The sequence below is a fragment of the Pundamilia nyererei genome, unplaced genomic scaffold, assembly GCF_000239375.1.
Source record: "Pundamilia nyererei isolate P.nyererei 1_Seehausen unplaced genomic scaffold, PunNye1.0 scaffold00077, whole genome shotgun sequence".
Classification (NCBI taxonomy): domain Eukaryota; kingdom Metazoa; phylum Chordata; class Actinopteri; order Cichliformes; family Cichlidae; genus Pundamilia; species Pundamilia nyererei.
Genome location: NW_005187478.1, coordinates 2,352,617 through 2,374,322, shown reverse-complemented (window position 1 = coordinate 2,374,322; position 21,706 = coordinate 2,352,617). Strand labels below are relative to the sequence as shown.

General features: G+C 39.9%; 3 protein-coding genes and 1 non-coding gene across 6 annotated transcripts in view; all 4 read left to right on the top strand.

Moving 5' to 3' along the window:
- Positions 1–1,091, top strand: part of dars2 (aspartyl-tRNA synthetase 2, mitochondrial) — a 9,978-nt gene extending 8,887 nt beyond the window's left edge. The window contains exon 17 of the mRNA XM_005737570.2: positions 585–1,091. Within this exon, the coding sequence (XP_005737627.1) occupies positions 585–769 (185 nt within the window). The 3' untranslated portion in view covers positions 770–1,091. The remainder of the gene's footprint in view (positions 1–584) is intronic.
- A 1,329-nt stretch (positions 1,092–2,420) lies between these two features.
- bpnt2 (3'(2'), 5'-bisphosphate nucleotidase 2) lies at positions 2,421–14,886 on the top strand. Its single transcript, XM_005737569.2, has 8 exons — positions 2,421–3,029; positions 6,217–6,289; positions 6,569–6,715; positions 6,891–7,050; positions 8,778–8,873; positions 9,979–10,140; positions 10,444–10,578; positions 10,970–14,886. The coding sequence occupies exons 1-8, from the start codon at positions 2,887–2,889 to the stop codon at positions 11,113–11,115; spliced, it is 1,062 nt and encodes a 353-aa protein (XP_005737626.1). The 5' UTR covers positions 2,421–2,886; the 3' UTR covers positions 11,116–14,886.
- A 213-nt stretch (positions 14,887–15,099) lies between these two features.
- Positions 15,100–15,171, top strand: trnaq-cug (transfer RNA glutamine (anticodon CUG)). Its single transcript has one exon. It is a non-coding gene; the product is annotated as a tRNA-Gln (tRNA).
- A 357-nt stretch (positions 15,172–15,528) lies between these two features.
- LOC102202587 (tRNA selenocysteine 1-associated protein 1-like) lies at positions 15,529–20,850 on the top strand. 3 transcript variants are annotated; one of them, XM_013912000.1, is made up of 7 exons: positions 15,529–15,691; positions 17,496–17,593; positions 18,258–18,357; positions 19,158–19,210; positions 20,114–20,242; positions 20,529–20,577; positions 20,713–20,778. In XM_013912000.1, the coding sequence occupies exons 1-6, from the start codon at positions 15,653–15,655 to the stop codon at positions 20,557–20,559; spliced, it is 450 nt and encodes a 149-aa protein (XP_013767454.1). In that variant the 5' UTR covers positions 15,529–15,652; the 3' UTR covers positions 20,560–20,577; positions 20,713–20,778. The 3 variants fall into 3 exon arrangements, with proteins under 3 accessions (XP_013767454.1, XP_005737625.1, XP_013767453.1); XM_005737568.2 differs by lacking the exon at positions 20,529–20,577 and having other exon boundaries at positions 20,713–20,850; XM_013911999.1 differs by having other exon boundaries at positions 20,529–20,781.
- The last annotated feature ends 856 nt before the right edge of the window (positions 20,851–21,706 follow it).

Genomic DNA, 21,706 nt, shown 5'->3' with positions numbered 1-21,706 from the left:
GGGCGGTCATCTGCTGTGACTGGTTGGAGGTGAGGGGAGGGACACAGGACAAAAGACATGCTGCAGAGACACAATCCAAACTGCTCTGTAGTTTGTGAGTCTTGTGGTTCTTTGTTTGGTATTTGTTTTGTGTGAAGTGTGTGAATAGAAATGATAAAGTTGAAAGCTGTACTTTCTGGTTTGACCACATGGTGGCAACACTGTGTCACTGTTTGTGTCATTAGCTGGCACACAGTGACACCTGAATAAGATGTTCAGAGCAGAGCAGCACCGGGCCTGAATGGAGTTTCAGTAACTGTGAGGAAGTCAGTTATTGTGCAAAATGATTTGGGTTTGGAAGATGTGACTTGACACATGCGCAGCAGTGCTGAACTTGTCTGACTCTTACTATTAGCCCATTTCAGCTGTATCTGTCTGTACCATTCGACTGAACACGATCAAGCTTTTTTCTGCCAGGTCCTTAGTATAAAATGCATGTATTGCGAAGCCTGCATGGACAATTGAACAGTGAATTCAGAGTAAATTGTGCAATATTGAACAGTATATTGATCAAGTTGTCTCTTTATTTCTTTATCCTTTTCTAGGTTTGGATCGACTGGTCTCAATAATAGTCGGAGCTCCCAGCATCCGCGACGTAATCGCCTTCCCCAAGTCATTCCGCGGTCATGACCTCATGAGCCGTGCACCCGACTTGGTGTCTGAAGAGGACCTGAAGTGTTACCACATTTCTGTTAAAATGCCAACAGAGCAAGGAAGAGAGGGAAAGTGATTAAGAAGAACCACAGACATCGAAGGATGTCTGTGTAGTCCCAGGTCTGGTGAGGCTGAGGAGATGTGCAGACTATCAGCAGACAGCAAAAAGACTTTGAGACTGTAAGATCTGTGCCAGATGGCAAAACAACAGAGACAAGAGATACTTGTGGCTGCATTGATGCTGCCGTCCCTCTATGTTTGTGGTCCTTCGTATCAAGTTTTTTAGATATTTATATCTTTTTACTGATTCTGTACAGCTGCTTATTATGGGGTGGTTTGGTGTACATGTTCAAATGAGGCATTATATGAAATAATATTAAATCTATAATGTCATTGTTTTTGATGCCAAGAAGTTCAATTTCAGCATGTGCAGAACTTCCAAAAGTCAAAAAATCCAAAAGTCAGAGATTCTCACTTATGATTTTCATGATGATCTTCATACATCTTCTGTGTAATGTAAATAAAACAGCAAGCAATGATTTGAAAATGACATAAACCCATATTTTAGTCTCAGTACGTGTATCATTTCATGGGAAATATTAGCTCAGTTTGAATTTGATGGTCGCTAGATACAACTAACAGGTCAGAAACAATAATGAGAGCATCTTAGTGAATCTGTTTCTTAGAAGTAAGAATGGGATAGAGGTTCACCAGTCGGAAGAACACTGTTTACAAATTATAGAATGATTTCAGAATCATTTCCTCAATGTAAAATTGTGATGACTGAAAAAAAATTTTCATATCGGTGCATAATATACCAGAATCTGGAGAAACCTCTGTGCGCAACAATTAGGCTGAAATTTGTGTGTGATTAGTGCATGGACTCGGGAGTAATCCCAGAACTGTGAACACAGTTTGCTGTGGCACCAAAATATACTGATTAAAGCAAAGAAGAAGCCATATATGAATATGATCCAAAAGCACTGCTGTGTTAATAAAATTGACTGAGGCAAAGTGGAAACTGTTCTGTGGCCACATAAATCTAGCAACTAGCCAACTTTGATAGTAATCTGGATTCGTAAAATAAATTAGTATAGAGTATAGATAAATAATAAACATGTTTATTTTTTCATTCGTTTATTAAAATAAACGGGAGGTTTGCACATACTGTAGGCGCATCCGTCACTGTCAGTGCACAGTATGTGTAGTGTTACATAAAACTTGTGAATTTGTCTACTGAAGATATTGTTTTTAGTGCATGTCATTCACCTTTAACTAGAAAGGGAACCAGTTTCTCCTAAAAAAGAAAAGAAATAAGGAAGTCACTTATTAGAGACTTTGCAAGCCTAAAAGCTATATGCTTGCAAAGTCAATATTATGCATTTATAACTCGCTAATATGCATAAGAAGTCAAATTAGGATAGCATTAGGATAAAAAGAACCCAATTTTAGCAAAAATGTTAAAAACTAATAATTTTCATAAATCATGAACATTTTTGTGACAAAATATGATTTTTTGTTAGGTGAAGATCGGTTTCCAAAGCTTATCTAATATTTATTGGCTATAGTAAGTTTTTTTTAATCATCCTAATGTATTTTTTCTAAATGGAAGAATTTTAGTAGTAATAAAAATAAGTGCTATCTGGAAGTTTAACGGCAATTTAAAAAAAAAAAGTCAAGACGCAGAAGAACTGACAGCAGTGACGAAAGCAGCAATAACCCGGAAGGGAAGTGAGCAGTCGCGACATCTGTAGGTGCATAGGGGAAATGAGTGAACAGAGGTGTGTTTGTTCTGCTGTGAACACTTGGCTCGTTTCAGTTAGTTAACAGCGAGAACCAGGAGCGGGGGAGCTGTCCAAGAATCGGAATGTCGTTCTAAACGGGAGCGGTGGCCTCGTTTTTGGGTGAATTCTCTCAGACATGTCGGACGATGCTAAACGGCTAGTCAGCTGCTAAAAAATAGCCAGTGTGTTGGGTTATTTGACAGCTTGTTTCCTAGCTTTGTTTTAGCACAGTCGACGTGTTTATCAGAAGATTAGCTGGCATTTGTGAGGCAACGCGGATCTAGGTTTTCGTGACTGGCGGCGGGGGACAGCCACGTCAGCTAGCTCCTGTAAGCACTTATGTGCTTTTATTTTGGATTTGAGTAATCATTTTCCGGCTAAAAAACCCGAAAAGGCTCTCCGTGTAGCCATGGCTCCGATGGGTATCCGGTTGTCACCGCTCGGTGTGGCGGTGTTCTGTCTCCTTGGAGTCGGTGTCATCTACCACCTGTATTCCGGGGTCATCTCCAGCCGCCTGGCTGCCTTCAGGTCCCAGACTCCCCTCTCAACACAGTAAGTGGTAAAACGTGATAAAACTTGTCACTGCTCGTAGAGTGTCTGTCTGTGGTTTTATTCTCATGTACATGTCTCTAAAATGCATTTATTTTCTTGTCAGCTGACACAATTCTTTGTTAATAGCTGAAGCGCGCGAGTTTATCTGGTGACAGTATGACGCTAAAGAACTGTGCTGATGCGTGTTCGTAATTTCTCTCCCTGACGTTCTTATTCGCACACATTTTTATGGGATCTGCTGTTAGTGAGCCCTACAACTGCAGCATACACTTTATACCAGGGGTGCCCAATCCCAGTCCACGAGGGCCGGTGTCCCTGCAGGTTTTAGATGTGTCCTTGATCCATCACAGCTGATTTAAATGGATAAATGACCTTCTCAACATGTCTTGACGTTCTCCAGAGGCTTGGTAATGAACTTATCATGTGATTCAGGTGTGTTGACCCAGGGTGAGATCTAAAACCTGCAGGGACACCGGCCCTCGCGGACTGGGATTGGGGACCCCTGCTTTATACTATCTGTACTCGGAGTGGATGTTAGTCCGCTCCTGGTATGCTGCCAGCGGGGCAGTCCAACCAGATTAACCCGTCACATGTCTGCACCGTGCACAATACATCATACATGGCGTCTGCAGGTGTCAGTGGTTTTATGTACCGTTCCCTCACAAAGAAACTACCTGTAAGGTTTCTTAGAAAGGAACCTATTAACACCTTCTGGCAGATGATCTCAGATTTACTGATGTAATTGTAACTCAAACTCTGATGTTAATCTTCATGGTTGAGCTGAAATCTGGTCAGAATGAAGAAGGTGCACATATGTGACCGGTTAATCTGGTTGGACTTCCCCCGTTGGCAGCATACAGGGAGAGCTCACTAACATCCACTCTGAGAACAGATAGCAGTTGGTACCTCACTGTCACCAGGTAATCTGAAACACAGGCTCATATCACTCTTACATTTACATGTAACACTTGACAGTTTCAGGCAGTAAAATTAAAGTATAAGTGTCTTTATTTTTCAATAAGTTAAGGAAATAACTTGCCACAGTTTCAATGGATTTAGTTCTTCTCTAGGCTGTCACTTCATGCAGCCCCACTATGATGCAGGGCTTTGTGAGGCACATGCAACATGTGGCAGGGCTCTTTGTTCTGAACTTGACTCTGAATGATTTTGCCTGTGCGGTTGGCTTTGTTGTCCTGCAGAATGAATATGCCTTTCTAAACGACTCTGTGTAGTTTAGGGGGAAAAAATAGAGAGAGAGAACTGGCTTTAGTTAAGAGGGTTGTAATCAGTGTGGGTTTTGTGAATACTGTGATAGCACTGGTATGTTTTGTTTAAAAAATGCCTAGGACTAGCCTTGATGTAGTTCTGTGACACTGTTTGAAACTAAACACTGCCTCAGCCCATTTTAACATCTCCAAATCTTTGGCTAAATACCCACACCTATAATCACAAGGCTAAGATGAAGCTATGTCATCCCTTTTCTAGTTCTTTATTGACAAGACCAGCCAGCAAATGAAGAATAACATTCAGTACTGCGCAAAAGTCTTGATCCAGCCTTCATTTCTTACTAAAAAAATGTTAAATAGCTGCAGCAATTTATTGAAACATTCAAGCATACAACAAAAACATGTTTGTGTAATTTCAAGAAGTTTGAAAGGCTGAACTCTCTTAGGTAATCTTTCCTATAATTTCTTTAAGTAGTCGAAGGACATTCAAAGTTCTTTGGATGTTGGCTGCGTTTTGTTCCGTTCTCTTGTCAAAATCATCCCACCCTGAGTCAATAATGTTTAAGTCCCAGCTCTAAGGATGCCAATCCATGATTGATGATGTTCATTTGTCCATTTTTCTATCCGGGTACTCTTTTACTACGTTTGCAGAGTCTTTGGGATCTTTTTCATGCTGAAAAATGAAAGAGTTTAAGATACTGCTTATCTTTATTTTTTAGGCCCACTTTTTCTTTTGTCCTCTACTTGTTTAGATTCCTCAACATTATTTTGCTAAGGATGCACTTCGTACCATGCAGAGATGGTCCAAGTTTTCAGCTAAAAGCTGATAAACATTTTATTATCCGATGCCTTTCAACCTGTTATCTTGGGTATTTTTGTAACTTCAACTAAAGAAATTGGAGTAAACTTTATTATACTGCTGCTAATAAAGTGCTTAAATAGAACTTAAAATTGGCTCTTTGCTAAGTTGTCTTTCATGTGTAGGCAGAACGCTGGCTCATCACTTGAGCTGGATGCCTTTTTTATGTGTGGATGATTTATATGTCAGTGTTAAGTGGTTTAAGAAAGAAAGAAATATATTCATCTCACAATGATCAGGTTCAAATACTGGACTGAAAATGACGGAATGTCAGAGGTCATTCAAGCTCCCATTTCAACAACATTGAATTATTAAATAGTTACCAGAAATGTCAACCTGGCTGGTGTGCGTGTGAATTTTTATTAGCGATCACCCAATAGCAACATTAATCATTGTCATTAAGGTAATGGCTACCAGACTGTAGTTGGGTAAAAGATCAATAAATAATGCAGGCTGAATGGTTTGCATATTGAGCTGTGGCAGAGCGGACACGATGCTCGCTGTGTGGAGGACCAAAGAGTGAAATCCAGAACGGAGCAGTCAAATCAGACTGTTTGAGGCCTGAAGAGCTGCGACTGAGGCAGAGCAGTGTGAACTTTTTTTCTTTTTTTTTCAGTTGTTTTTATTTTGGCATAAGCTCACTTTATCCAAAGTTCATTTTTAATATTTTCATAGTGCTGCTCTTTTATAATAATTCAATGATTTGGATGTGTTAGGTATTGTATTGTTTGCTGTACCCTTTGTTTATTAGTAGGTTCTAAAATATAATTTACTGTCATGATCTGTAATGAAATGATTAAAACCTCCAAACGTGATCCTAAATACGTAGCTGAGTAAAACTAACGTGTAACTGGGAAAATTTGATAAAAAAAGTTAACAAGTTTACTTTGTCAAGAAATGACGTACTTGTCATTACTGCTATTACTTCAAGATGAGCTCAAAACTTTCCCCATAGTATCAAAAGGACTACTAAATATTATTGAGTTTAAAATTCTAGCATCATATAAAACCTGATAAGGCTCATACAGTTTCAGCAGGTTAGCTGTGAGGAAAAGTTCATTGGGAAGCTAACGATCCTTGTTTTGTCCATTTATCCACGCAGGCAGAGAAGAACAGTGGATTTGAGGGACCTGTTGGCTGTCTCAGTGGAGGCAGCAGAACTAGGTGGCAAAGAGGTAAGAGTTCAATTTTACTTAGGCCCCATATGACTGAAAATAAAATTTCTTGCCACTGACAAATTTGTGTCAATCGCTGATTGTAGTTAAATATTGATGTTTTTATGTTTCAAAAGAAAAAACCTTTCTAAACGACTCCTTCACAGATATCAAGCAAACCATCTGCAAAGTGTAGAATAAACTGGATAATGAATGAATTTATAGAGAAAAGTAAGCCACACACAGCCATCATTAGCTGGTGAAAATGTGAGCTTTGTTTTGCTTTGTAAATCTCTCTAGGTAAAGCAGGTGCGTGAAGAAAATGCCCTGCAGGAGAAATCAAAGGGCAAAACAAAGGAAGGAGCTAACGATCCACTCACTATGGGCGACCTGCAGTCTCACAGAAAGATGTTTTACCTACTGAAGAACACATTCCCTGAAGTTATGGTGAGCCCAGATTTCTTTACTTCTGCATGCTGCCTTGAAATCTCCTGGGAAAACACAAATTATCTTGCCTTGTATTTGTTGGCAGGTGAGGGCTCTCATTTATAAGCGGCTCCACAAATCTGGGAGTTAAATCACAAACTGGGACTAATCTCCCTCTCTGTGTGTTTGTTTTTAGGTGAACAGTGAAGAACACGACAACATGGAGGATAATTCAATACAATGGAGCCAGAACATTCCAGGTGCAATAAGTGAGAAGTTTAAGGGGAGCAGTGACATTCCAGTCGAGAGCATTACTGTGTGGATCGATCCCCTAGACGCGACACAGGAATACACAGGTGTGCATATCACTGACGCTCAGCCAGCCTCATCTCATACTGATATCATATTTGAAGTTCCACAGGAGAATGGTATATTCAACTAATAGTGTGGCAGCTTGTGTGCTCTCAGTGAGGTTTTTCTTATTTTGTGTATGATGTTTGATGATGTCAAATCTACCATTTTCAAAACAAAAGATAGAATAGACTATAGAGGGTTTGTGTGTGTCTGTTTATTCTATTCAAAATGGGACACGCACTCTAGGGTGGTTGAGCATGGCCGAGCTAAGATCCTGTGGGACTTCCAGATACGGATTGGCTAACCAACCGGACATAGTAGTGGTGGACAAGCAGAGGAAGACGGCTGTAGTGATAGATGTAGCAATACTTAATGACAGCAACATCAGGAAGAAGGAACACGAGACGCTCGAGAAATACTGAGAGAAAGGCTCGAGAAGATGTGGAGGGGGAAGGCAACAGTAGTCCATGGTAATTGGAGCGCTCGGTGCAGTAACCCTGTCTCGAAAACATGTAATTAATTCCCATTTCTTGAATTGAATCTGCAAAAATAATATATTTTCATAGGCATTAAATAGTATTTCTGCACCAAAAAGGTGATTCTGAACGTGCTGTTAGATGGAAACGTGGTGTATTTTGGCATGGTGTGGACAAGAGAGCATAAGACAAATAAATAAGGGATTGCTCAAGTCTTTTGCACAATACTGTATAAAATCATTTGTTGGAAATTGATTAAAAGAAATCCAGTTACACAAGTTCAGTAAAGATCTGTTTGTTTCATCGACACAAGGCCATTGAACATGCTCAGAATTGCACAACTGAGATGTTTTGGTTTATTCTAAAGCTCATTATTTGTTAAATAAAGAAAGTATATCCTGATAAAATGTCTTTACAGTCAGTATTGTTATATAAAACAGTGTTATATAACAACAATTGACCTCTTTATTAATATAGAGCAGGAGAAACTCCGCTGCATTCTCGTTTTAATATAAATTATTAATTTATATTAAAATGAGATTAAAATTGAATAATAATTTATTCGTAAAATATATCATGTCATTAGCATTCTTTCTCATGTTGTACCCGGGTAACAGTTTAAATGTTGGCCTGTTTCGTTGGCAGCCTCCCAGATGGAGGAACACACTGGGTGCTGATGTGTATTTGTGAGACTGACTCTGTGAATGTGTCCTTATGTATGCGCATACTGAGTCTCTGTGGGTGACAGGCTGTGCACATGACCTACTTTAGTTTAAAATTAGTATGCTGGTTGCTGTACGCTTGAAAAGCGTGCAGTGGGCGGTAATTAAAGCAGAAGTGTGTTTAGAGATGATTAGTTGATTTAGGTGACTGACAATGAGTCGCCGACGTCCAACGTTTCCACCGGCCACAGTGACGTGTTCTAAACTGAAGCATGTTGATTTCTTAAGAAGTAGCATGTGAGGCTGCGGAAAGGCTTCCAGTGCCATGCAAATGTAATATGAAAGTGATACTTGTATTGTGCTGGGATCCATAACTGTGTTATTAAGGAACATTTCTGTGGAAAAAGTAAAGCCAGAGAGAGTCATTTTCAAACGCTTGTATATCAAGCTTAAACATTTAAACTGCCACGGGACCCTTTGGGTTTTAACAACAGCATAAATTATTGTTGTGATTCATGCGTTTTATTCTAGATGTCTTTTTATCCGTTTCTGTCTTATCCTCATTCTGCCTCTTTGCTCATCTGTCCACAGAGAATCTGGTGAAATATGTGACCACCATGGTGTGTGTGGCTGTAGATGGTAAACCTGTGATTGGAGTTGTACACCAGCCATTTGCTGGCTTCACTGGTAAGGTTAAGTGCTTCAGCCGCTTTCACATTAAACAAGGCTCCACATTTTATTGTTACACATCCAGTCCAATAATATAAGGTCATTGTTGAGCGAAGTCAGCTTCTTGGGTGATTGGCCAAGTCCATCACTTGGTGAGTTTTCAGGGGCGTTTTCTTTTTCTAAGTTATTGGTCTTCCCATTTGGGAAGTCATCTTGGTAAATAAGTAAACTGTAAAGCACAACTGCGTCACAGTTGCTGTGTTACGGTGCAGAAGCAGCAAATTCTGGTGCTACACAGTTAATCAAATGTCAAGTGCCGGAAACCATTCGTTCCTCTTCCTTTGGAGCTTGGCCAATAGAGGCTGGCTCTAAAAGTATCACATTCTCTGTAGACTTCCCTGTTACAATGCCCAATATGGCCATAAAGAATTTTTAATAGGCTGGTATAAAAACCTGTTGTGCTGTCAGTGGATATTTCTCACTTCAGCAGCTGTACAGGGTTGAATATGTTTACAACTCACCTCTGGATTTTCTTAAGGACTACTGTTATTAGGGGCATGGCTGCTTGGACTGACAGTTGAAGGCACAGGCAGCTCTATCTGATGGATGTCTGCGAGGCGTCACCTTCGTTAATAGTTTGGCTATTTTGCTGTGAGGCACCGAACACCCGATACACTTTGTGCATACATTGTACGTTTAAAAAAAAAAAAAGCTTCTTGCTCTGCATTTTGAAGCCTCTGTGTTTGTGTCTCAGCTCCTAAAAACAGATCTCCCTCTTTATGTTCTAAACATTCACCAGCTGCTAATGCAATGAGCAGCATACACCATTTTAAAGCCAAAATAATCCAGAAGACTTATTGTGTTTATTTGTATTCAGAGCGCCACTATTACACTGCACACACCTGCATATTGGCATTTGTCAATCACTTGGAAAAGTTGAACATATACAAAAAACATGAGTAACTTTGGGCCAAATTGCTTTAAATGTATTTGGGGGTTTTTTGCAAACATTTATTTGAACATTTATTCATTTATTTTAACTGTAAAAGACTTTTTCTCTCTCTGAAAAAGAGACATTTACAGCTTCTTCCGTCTCTCTGTGTACTTTTCATCATTCCTTCAGCCTGGGCGGTCGTAGGTCATGGATCAAATGTGAATCGCCGCTCATCCTACAACGCCAGCCCTAAGAAAGTGATAGTATCACGTTCTCACTCTGGAAAAGTTAAAAATCGTATTCGGAATGCTTTTGGAAACAGCACAACAATCATAGAAGCAGGTGGAGCAGGTGAGTGGTCCTTTACATTTATTTAATATTTAAAAGTCAAAGGCTTTAATTGCACTTAAATGTCTAGTTTTCAAATCCATTTTCCATTCACACAAAGACTTTGTGTTGCAGTCAGTTAGTTTCTATAATTTAAGAAAATACACTGCACAGTGTGTTTTTATTGTTGCTTTTTTTTTCTAATGTATGTTTTTAAATTTTAAAAATGTTCCTTTTTTCCTGCTTTCAAACACCAGTACAAGATGTCATACCTCAGCTATGGCGGATGAGGATCCTAACATGGTTTAATATTTCTGTCTTTCTCAGGATACAAAGTACTGTCACTGCTGGACACACATTCAAGTGAGACAAGCCTTACAGAGGAGGCAGATGTTTACGTCCACACCACCGTTATTAAGAAGTGGGACATCTGTGCTGGTGCTGCACTACTGACTGAACTGGGTAACGTAGCAAAGATTTTTTTCCAGCCTGTCCTGTTTTCCCACTTCATTAAATTAACAAGAGCATTGTGAGATGGTACGTCTCAGACGAGGCTAAAAAGATCACTACACAATAAGCACGAGTCCTCGTCAAGAAGCTTCTGGTTCCAGTTTCATTTGAAAAGATTTAACACATTATCCTATTTTTATATAAGTGTCCATAATATTTTGGACAATCCAAACAGCAAACTGAACCAATCATGCAGCCTCCTTAATGAAAGTAACAGTTATTACCTTAGGCTGCATGTTGGCTTAACTACACCTAAACAGATACTTCAAAAGAAATGAAATACTAAATGCAGCTGTATTGTTGTCCAATGACCATTTCAATCATGTAATCACTGTGATTGTAGGGGGCCAAATGACAACTCTAAAGGGAGAGAACATCGACTACAGAGGAGCTCCAGAAAATGAAGGAGGACTGGTGGCCAGTGTAGGTATAGATCACGAGGCCTTACTGAAAAGACTACGAGGTAACACAGACAATGACAAGCAGTGAAACACACGGAGACAGGGCCATAGGTGGTTTGATTAGGGTGACACAGCAGCCAGCAAGAGTGGGCTGGAAACATAATCAGGCCTGCATGATTTCATCATCATGGGACACCAAACATCTACCATCAAGTTGCACTGGAGTCACAATTACCAGCATGGACAAAAGAGCAGGACTGTGGAGCCAAATTGGCTATGACTGGAAACTGCAACAGCTGGCACAATGGCTCTGAATACTCACTCCTCTGAAAGCATACTTTCTTGCAGCGTGGAGAACCGACATGTCTTCCTTTTGTCAGGAACTTGCATACAAGGACATACAGTGGAAAACAACCCCCCACCCCCCAAACTGAGGAGCACAACACTGAACACTGCAACAAAACCCACAGAGGGACATCTCTGGTGTTCATCGTCTTTATCACAACAATCAGAAGAGAAAACAAGAATAAGAAAAGAACATGTTACAGGCAAGCACACTAGAATACTCATCAAGATTGAGTAATCCCCCTCCTTATTATTATTATTAGTAGTAGTAGTACTAATAGTACCATAGTAGTATTATTTGAGACTGGGCAAATACACTCCATATGTCTTCATATCATAAACTTCCACTGTAATATGGGGTTAACTACCCTATGTTATATGAACACATCACAGTTCACTTGGTGTAATAGTTTACTTTGCTGTTCTTGATCACACTTGAGCTGCAGGTCTATCAAACTGTAGTCCAGGGTCTCTTGTAATATATACACCCATCCATCCATCCATCCTCTTCCGCTTATCCTTGTCAGGGTCGTGGGAGGGCTGCAGCCTATCTCAGCTACACTGTAAAATATATTCAGTCACGAGTCAGTCAGCACATGTATTTCACAAGATGTAGTCCAACATGTCTGCTTCTACTCCTTTAAAAATCAAAAGGCTATTTGCGGTCTGATCCTGGGACAAATACAAATTGATGATGTAGCATGCTCCTGACCTGATAGACCACCTTTGGGCTTGGACACTGAAAGCTGCTTTTTAGTCTGCGAGTTGTGACTCACGGCCTGTTTCTATTCATCCTGAGAGCTGCATGAAGGTTTGGTCGTTTCGACACAGGTTGTGATGTTTGCTCTCTGTGAAGTCCAAATATGAACTCCCAGAGAGTATGGGAGTCTGATATGACTGCAAGATTGAACAACCATACCAGATTTAAATTGGATTATTATTTTTAAATGTGTACAGTAAAGGGACTTTTTCCCACACCACATGATGTCCTTCCTTTCTCTTTCAGTGATGGGAGCTTTAATCAGCTAAAATAATGCAAAAGTTCCTATATTTCTGCATTCCTCTTCAGATTCCTGCAAATACATGAGTCAGACTTAGCGTGACGTCAGTCAGCACCTTCTCAGCTACTTCACACAGCGTCGCCTCCACCGTTTTACATACATGAGCATAACATCAAAGCTAAAGACTACAGATTATACAGCAAGGGGATCTCACCTCTGCCGAGAGCAGTGTATAAGTCCCACCACATAAGCTCAGTCAAAATCATTGACATCAATTTAAAAGCAGACCGTCACAAGAAAATCAATCGTGTGTTTCAGTGGTGTCATGTTGCCATCAGCTAAATGTAAGTTTTCTAAAAAACCTTTCATAGAGAAATGTATTTCACAGATGTGTATGTAAAACAACCCGAGATGGACTGATGTATATTGTCTCCAGTTTGAAAACAATTTCTGCTACTGTGCAGTCTACACACTTGGAAAATTAATTGACGGGAAAAACTGCTGAAATGCCGGTGCCAGATTTGGTGGACTGTACACTGACTCCATGTGCATGGTTTTGAATTTTGATTAGCCTTTTAATTCTCTTAGTACTTCATCATACTGAAAATGTTGAACCTCTTCCTGCTTACTGCTCTGAAATCTTTCTGTACCGTCTGTCTGAAGCTGGACTGTTTCACTGTGAAATAATGCTACATTGTGAAAAATCCCAGCGAAATACAAAGTCAAGGATGTGTCTTGAGCTTGTCAGTGACCTGTTCCTTTAGTTTGACTTGGGACCTTTTTGGTTGTTCCAAAAGTTCAATGGTGGGATTGGTCTGTTACAGACTGATGGTACTGCAGCTGTTTGAAGGCTGTTAGATGTTGGGTTTGCTAAGTGTAAAATATACAGTGTGACAAATTTCCATTGTACCTGATTTGAGTGTGTTTGATCTGCACTAAACTAGACTGTCAATTAATGTTTCTATGCTAACATCGGTTGATATACCACGCGTCATTCTCTGTAGGCAGTTTAAGAGGGATTAGAGAGACTTTTCAAGTACTTGGGTAATGTTTCTTTGTGTTTGTGTTTTTGTGAGTGCTGTACATTGCCTTACTTTGTGCTTTTGTGTGAGAACTGTTTTCTAAGCTGGTGGCTCCATAAGGAGCTGCAAGAAATCTAAAGTCATTTTAACACAAGAACACATGTGTGCTACATATAAGAACGTACAACTGTGGAAAATATCCTGAGCTGATTTTCTGAGGTGAAGATTTTTTCTGCATAAAGTCTGCAGTAGGTTTTTTTTTTTTTTTTAATTTTTTTAATTTACTCAAGCGTTAAATCTTTTTTCCCTTCCCAAATGGTTAGAAAATGGAAAGTAAATTCCCAGATATCTTGGCCTTGACTGAATGTGAACCAGTTGTGATGATATGTTGTTTGTTTGGAACCAGAAAACCCTGGAACTTCATGTGTGAAAATGTCTTCAAGTGATGCTATATCCATTAGTTTGTTGGTTCTACAAGAAAAGTTTTGAATTAAATAAGAAAAATATGAGAAAATATTATTAAGATAGAAGTCAGTTACAGACCTTTGTTGCCTTCTCCTCACACACTTGTAGGCAGCAGGTTTTCATTAGGAAAATCAATCTACAGTGAATCTGTAGGATACAATTATTAGACATTAAACAGGGCTACCATGCTCATAGACACCTGTAACTTTTGCTTGAATGGTGTATTCAGTTCCTTAAGCCTTGAGCACGGTGGGTGCTTTAGTAGTCGCAATGTCCTGCTCCTGTCGGACACTTTTAGAAACGATAATCAGTTGACCAAATGTTACCAAATCGTGTAACTTTTGGAAATTTACCAGAGTCCTTCCATTCTGATGTGACGTATTCAGCTGCAATGCTTCAGATGAAATGCATGTAAACCAGTGTTCACACTTCCGACCAGGGGTGGGAATTTGAATGCAATATAGACGGAGCCTACTCATCTTGAATTTGTTTTGTTTTATTCTGTGTGGTTATCTGGCTGTCCCTGCCTTTCTAACAAGAGTAGGCTCAATTTGCATTTGGTTCGGACAGGGGATTCACATTTTATTCAAAATAAAACTAATAACAAATGACTTGTGATTGGAGTGGGGTAGCAATGAGTTGATAGTCACTTCAGTTTACTCGTTTTAAATACTGTGTCTTTTATAGGACTCTGACACCTGTTTAAATCGTTCTGGTTCCAGCCATACAGAGGTCAAATCAGTTGTGTGGTTAACCTGACCACTCACTCTGCCTCTAACCAGCACATAAGGGCAATAATAATAAACTGTTTCTTTGAATTTGGAAGCTGGGTGGCATATTTATTCCAGTGTCGTCTGGGGCTTTTTACATGAAAGGGTAGTGGACAACTAAATCAGAAGCAATTAATGAAAGTTGGTGTGCTATTTAAAGGCTATGGAGTGAGGGTTACTGTCAGGTGGTTTGCTCTGTGAGTGATTAATCATTCTTTTGCTGTGAATTCTCAATAAAGCATATGTGTGCATGAAGGAATGGGCTGCGTAGTCTTTGATATTACTGTAGCAGACACATGGTAGCACTGAAATGCACTGCGTAGTCTTTGATATTACTGTAGCAGACACATGGTAGCACTGAAACGGTTCAAGCATGATATAAAAATAGCACTTTTGTAGAGTTTTAATAACATAAGAAATTCAGATAGAAGACAAAGTGTTTGAATACCTCGGTGGTTTCAGGCGTGGTGGTTCCATGGTGTAATGGTTAGCACTCTGGACTCTGAATCCAGCGATCCGAGTTCAAATCTCGGTGGAACCTGGTTATTTTTAAGCTGCATGTCAAGTTAACTCGGACGGATTTGTAATAAATACAGTTGTGGAAATAAAATATAAAATATTCCAGCGAGGAAAGTGTGACAATATTTTTTTATGAGGACCAACTTTTGGCCTGCGCAATGCGTCCATATCACACATGTCCGACGCCTTGATATATTTATTTTCACCTTGTAGACCTCGAAATGCTACCAAATGTCAATATAAATTAATCAAGGCACATGTATTTGTGTGATTATTAATTTGACTTATTTCCCAATTCTGACTATTTCGACCTATGGTCTACGCCAGCTACAATAGTTTCGAGTGAGACTTTTAATTTGAAAAGACCGGAGCACACGTCTACTGGCTAAGGCGGAAGTGGAACAACGAATGGATGTGTCCAGTGTGACCGTGTAGATAACTTTAAACAAAACATTTGCTTTTTGTACCACGAATATATACTCTTACCATCTTATCTCGCATCCATGATGTTCAACAGACAGACGAGTCTCTGGATGGGTGATGTATGTTTGAAATCCATGTTTCTGTGTGTGATCTTAGCTTAGCTATGTGTGGCGACTGCTAGCTAGGTTGAGTTAGGGTAACCTACTACTTGTAAAATGTTGGACTAAACTGTCTTCCAGTGTACAGTTTGAAAAGATTTGGTGTAACATAATTCAATAATACCACATATTAACGATTAACGACGATAAGTCATCAAACAACTCTAATGTTATTGTCTGTGGCCAGGCTCCTCCTCGTATTGTGGCGAGCTTTAGCAAGTGATGCGAGCTAATCATTAAAGTTTAAATATAACGCCAACAAAGATTAACAGATTAAGCCGTAAAAAGTGCCACACACAAAATTATTCTCTAAACTCAAAGTTGGTATAGGGTTAAGCGAAAGGACAATTTTTTTTTTTAGTTTGAAAAAAACCAAACAAAAAAACAACCTCGGTCTGGAGGCGCGCTGTGCCTGTGCTAAAGACACAGATGATCGATCAAATTCAAATTTTATTTGTCACACACACACAACCATACACAGTATGACATGGGGGTGAAATGCTTGTAGCTGTGCAATGCCCGACCATTAAATGACAGAGAAAAGTTTTACAGTATTTACAATTTACAGGTTACTACAAACATTTACAAATTAACTTAGAAATTTACAGTAAAAAAATGTGCAAATAGCAGAAAGAGATTATCAAGATTATAAATTATAGGAAGTTTAATCAGTTTTATTGGTTGTGCGTTGTGACTTTTGCTGTGGGTTTGGGCGACATCAAAATCCCAAATGTGTCGCTTTTTGTCAGTCATGTTAGTTGTGCATTTTCTCATGTGATTTCGAAACCGCTTAATTACATAGGAATGCTAAAATGAGGTTTAATTTGTGTGCGTTTGGTTATTTTTACTAAATATTCTGTAGTAGCTTCTGTAGTAGAAACAAGTATCAGTTAGGCTACGTTCACACTGCAGGTCTTAATGCTCAATTCCGATTTTTTGATCAAATCTGATTTTTTTGTCTTCTTGTTCACACTACAAATAAAATGTGACAGCAAACGCGCTCTAGTGTGAACGCTCAAAGCGGCCCGCGTGCGCAAAAGAAGACGTCACACACAACGCGGTCTGTTTAGACCCAGAGCAAACAGTATTGTTTGACTGATGGCCCTTAATGTAAAGACTTGTTTCCGGCTTTACGTTTGCCAATTTTGCTTGAAGTTATAAAGTTATTTTGTTATTTACATTTGGCCTAATAATGATCCTTATTGCTGTTTTAGAGAAGAGCGGTGCTTCAAAGGATAGTTGCAGATTTCTGTCAGAATCTGCAGATTATACAGGACAAATAAAATGTTCACGTTTCTCCAACGTTGTCTTCCCAACAGTTTCACTGACCTCTACACTGGATGGCCAGGAAGCGTTCATGATGTCTTCTCTGGCGCTGATAATTGGCGTCTGTCTTGTGTCAGTGACGTAAAAGACGGATTTAATGCGACATGACCATCAAACAGCAGTCGCTTTCTAAAACATCAGATATGTATCGGATTCAGCACCACATACGAGAGTGACCCAGATCGGATTTGAAAATTTCGGATTTGTGCTGTTCACACTGTCACACCATGATCGGATATGGGTCGCATAGGGTCAAAAAAGTCGCATTTGATGCGCTTTCGCCTAAAGTGTGAACGTAGCCTTAGAACAAAGAGCCATGCTTTGTTGCATTGTACTGTATTACTGTGTAATAACATACAGTAAATCATAAACATGCTTTGTATTATATTGCACAGAACCTAATGTGGTGCATATGATGTTTCTTTGTATTTGTGTGTAGCTCGACCCATATATGGATGAGAACTTCATCAAACAGGCCTTTAGTGCTATGGGAGAGTCTCCATTTGGGGTCAAGATCATCACTCACAGGATAACAGGGTAGGATATATGCATCAGCCTAAATGTATATGTATTAACTCCGCTAGACCACTGAAGTTCTGCTGTGGTATCTGCACCAAGATGTTACCAACAGATCCTTTAGATGATGGAGGCCACACCTCACAACTTGCAGAACTTAGACTTGTTTGTCCAGCACATCCCACAGATGCTTGATTGGATTGACATCTGGGGAATTTGGGAGCCAAGTGAACACCTCAAATTCATTGCTGTGTTCCTGTTATCAGGGCGCATTATCCTCCTGAAATAGCCACACAGCCATCAGGAAAAAGAGTTACCATGAAAGGTTGCACACGGTCTGCAGCACTCATTAGATAGGCGGCAAGTGTCAAAGAGACATTCACATGGATGGCAGGACCCAAAGTTTCCCCGAAGAATATCGCACAAAGCATTACCGGTACTCCACTCTCTCAATTTCTAAGCGTTGCCCATTTCTCCTGCTTGTAACACATCAACTTTGAGGACAAAATGTTCAGTGGCTCCCTAATATATCACCCACCAACAGGTGCCATGATGAAAAGATAATGAGTGCTATTCACTTCATATGTTAGTGGTCATAATGTTATGCCTGATCTGTCTGCGTTTTTTTCCCGCCTCTTTCTCGTTCAACACTAAAAGTAGCTACCGGTTCTGTTCTCTTGTGCAGCGGTTCAGCAGGATACTGCTTTGTGGAGCTGGCAGATGAAGCGAGTGTGGAGCGGTGTGTCCAGAGACTCAACGGGAAACTGGTTCCTGGATCAAACCCGGTCAGTTCTGTAGTGCAGTTGATATTTACTCACATATATTATTCATCATTATTATTTCATCATAAATACAAAAATATTGTTGACATGTAATACCGCCTTCCTTTTTCAGTAGAATTATCAAACAGTACTTAACTGTTGATCTGTGGATAGTGGAGCTCAACTAGTCTTGGTCCTGCTTTGTTAGGACAGAAACACAGTGTTAGGTGCTTAGGAGTCAGTTTAACATCCTGTTGTTATTGTCTCTGTGAACACACCAGATTTTTGTTGCTCTTAGTGCTGTCACTGTGAGGATTTCCCTGTCAGTTTAAACCAGTTTTATCAAGAAGCAAAACTAGTTAAACATCATGTTAAGTGCAGCTGTCTCATACTAACTGCAGAGACGGCTGGTCCAGTTAAGTCTGGTGATGCAAGACAAAAAAAGGCATCCCATCTTTCAAATTTCAGTTCCAAGTGGTTTGGGAAGTTGTGAGCTTTAGCTGCTTGCTCCTTGGTTTGAAATGCTTTTGGCCCCGTGGGCTGGCCAAGCTACTGGGCTCCCCTGTTCACTGGGCTGTATCTGCTGCTGAAGGTGGCTAAGAGGCTTGTACATGAATGTACTTTGTTTGAAGCTGGTGAATAGAGTCTCTGGTAGGAACTAACTGAGGAATGGGCTAAAGGCTGGTCTGGGTGGTGGAGGTATGTAAACCCAAATAACAACCATAGTAACTCCACTTTTTATTTCCAGCAATATCAGTGCTATACTACATGTCTTTGGTGTGTCTGCCTAGCTTAGTGTGTGTTCTTTCTCTTCCTTTGTGCAGCCCCGGAAGTTTAAGCTAAACTATGCCACCTATGGGAAACGGCCAGAAGCAGGGTAAGGCTTTACTTCCATTCAGTCTTTGTTTGCTACATAACTCCAAACTTTTGGAGGCAGTTTTCTGTAGAATTTAGTTCCTCCAGCTAACTTGTCTAGCTGGAGGAAGAGACGGCACAGAAAAGAGGAACGAAAACAACGGACGGCAATCGGGGCAAAAAATAAATGAGAACAGAGAGAAGATAGACGTTAATGACATGCAGCAGTGGCATACAGGTCCATACATTTTTGGACAATAACAGTTTTCTATTGATTTATTTTGTTTTACCCTCAGCCATAAAAGGCTGCTGGGGTGTTGCCATCACCTTGCCAGGTGGGTGGGCGGGCAACATGGGCCACCCACCCTGAGAACGAAGGTAGGAGTTTCAAATTAAGGCCTCTGACCTTGACCTTGAGGTCAAAAAATCTGGTGAATGCAATAACTCAAGAAGGAAGTCATCTAGGATTTAAAAATTGATACTATAGGTATATAGTAAAATGGTTGTAATTCATAAGCGATTAACACAACACTTCACTTGAACACCTCGAATTAAAGCTGAAAGCCTCCATGTCAATCACATTTTGATTGCTTAATTTAAAATCCACTGTGGTGATGTGTAGAAGCAACGTGACAAAAAAAATGTTGTCCATAAACTTCTGGCCCTCATTGTATAAACAGTGAAAGCTGAGGGTGACATGCATCATGGGAGGGGGTCCAGATTGTATTATAGGTAGGAAATGGGCAATTTTCTGATCTAAAACTGAACAAAGTTGTTCCGTAAATTATCCAGCTTCCAGTACACTTCCTGTTTAAATACGAAGGATAACTTTCATAACAGTCCTTATTAAGTGGGATGTGGGCTAAAGCAGTCAACCTATCAGTCTATCATACTGAGTAAGAATATTTGATCTTGCTTCTCTCAGGCCAGAGTTCTCAGTTTTCGTGGGCGACTTGGCTTCTGAGATAGATGACTTCCAGCTGCATCAAGTTTTTAAGAAGTACCCTTCATGCAAAGGAGCCAAAGTAGTCACCGACCAGTATGGATACTCAAGGTACGTCAGCTCATTGAGGTGCACGTGACAGCAGCAGCAGTATTATTCTGTTTGACTGTGAATTTTGTATTTCTTCCTATAGTATGATGTATTGCCTTCTTGTATGAATGTTGTAAGAGTATACTGTAATATTTTTTTTCTGTTTTCTGTGCTATAATAATGATTTGGATAGCAGTGCTATGGACGTTGACCATCAGTGCATCTTCATCTATTTTCGGAAAAAAAAAAGGCTGAAGAAATGTTTTCTTGCCGTCTTAATGCTAAAACTATTGTTTTCCCCATATAGGCTAAGCAAGAGCAACTCACAATTCAAGTGATGCTACCTCATGTTAAAAGTAAAACAACAAGTTTCAGTTCTACCATAATAATACCCATTATATTCTGTTTCTCATTATAAGTGGCTATTAAATGCCAAGTATGGAGTGTGCGTTGGCGGTGCAAAGGAGGCGTAACTGTTCTCTGACTTGCAGAGGCTATGGCTTTGTCAAGTTTGGAGAGGAGAGCGAGCAGAAGAAGGCGATCGAGGAGTGCCAGGGTACAATGCTGGGAGGAAAGCCACTCAGGCTCAGTATTGCTGTTGCAAAGAGGTAAGACCCAGACAAGGATAAGAGAGAATAGAATAGAGAAAGTGCCAAAGAAAATAGGACAGAGGAATTTGGATTCACCTGAACTCAGTTTTATTTACTTGGCGCCAAACCACAACAAAAATCACCACAAGTGATTGTATATTGGTAGGCAAAGATTCTACAATAATGGAGAGGAACACCCCAACATTCATGTGATGGCCTATGAGCAAGCACTTGATGATGGAAAGGAAAAAAAACCTTTTTAACAGGAAGGAGGAAGGAGAACTCTGGCAGAACCAAGCTCAGGGAGGGCCATCTACTACAGTCGGTTAGACTGAGAGGACAGAGAAAAGCAGTGGGAGGTGGGATAAAAAGCACTCTGAATAAGAGAGTCAGAGTTGAATAATGACCAATTGTTAAATGCAGAGTGCTTTATAACCATCGAGGGAAAAGAGGTGAGTGACCAGAGCCTAGGATGATTGTAGCACAGGGTCAGTGCTGGTGAAGGCTTCACTGAGGGCTAGCAAGACAAGAGAAAGAGAAACCTGGGGTTTTTATTATTATCAGGTCTTATTTGATAGTCTTTTAGTAACCAAAAGACTGAACTAAAATTCACACTTTAAAATTCAATCTGCCTCAAAGTCAGCCTGACTGGAAAAATACAGTCATGTAAAATGAAAGTAGACCCTCTTTCAATTTCAAGATTTAGGACATAATAACATAATAGCAAGTCTTAAAATGAGTAAATGCAACCTGAGATGACCAACAATATATTATACTCTCATAATTTACAAAGAACTATGATAATAATCAAATAGATGTAGTTAAGTGTGACCACCTCTGTAAAAGCAGATGTTTTGGCAGTTTGCTGGTCTGGAGAGTTCATGTGTGTTTTAAC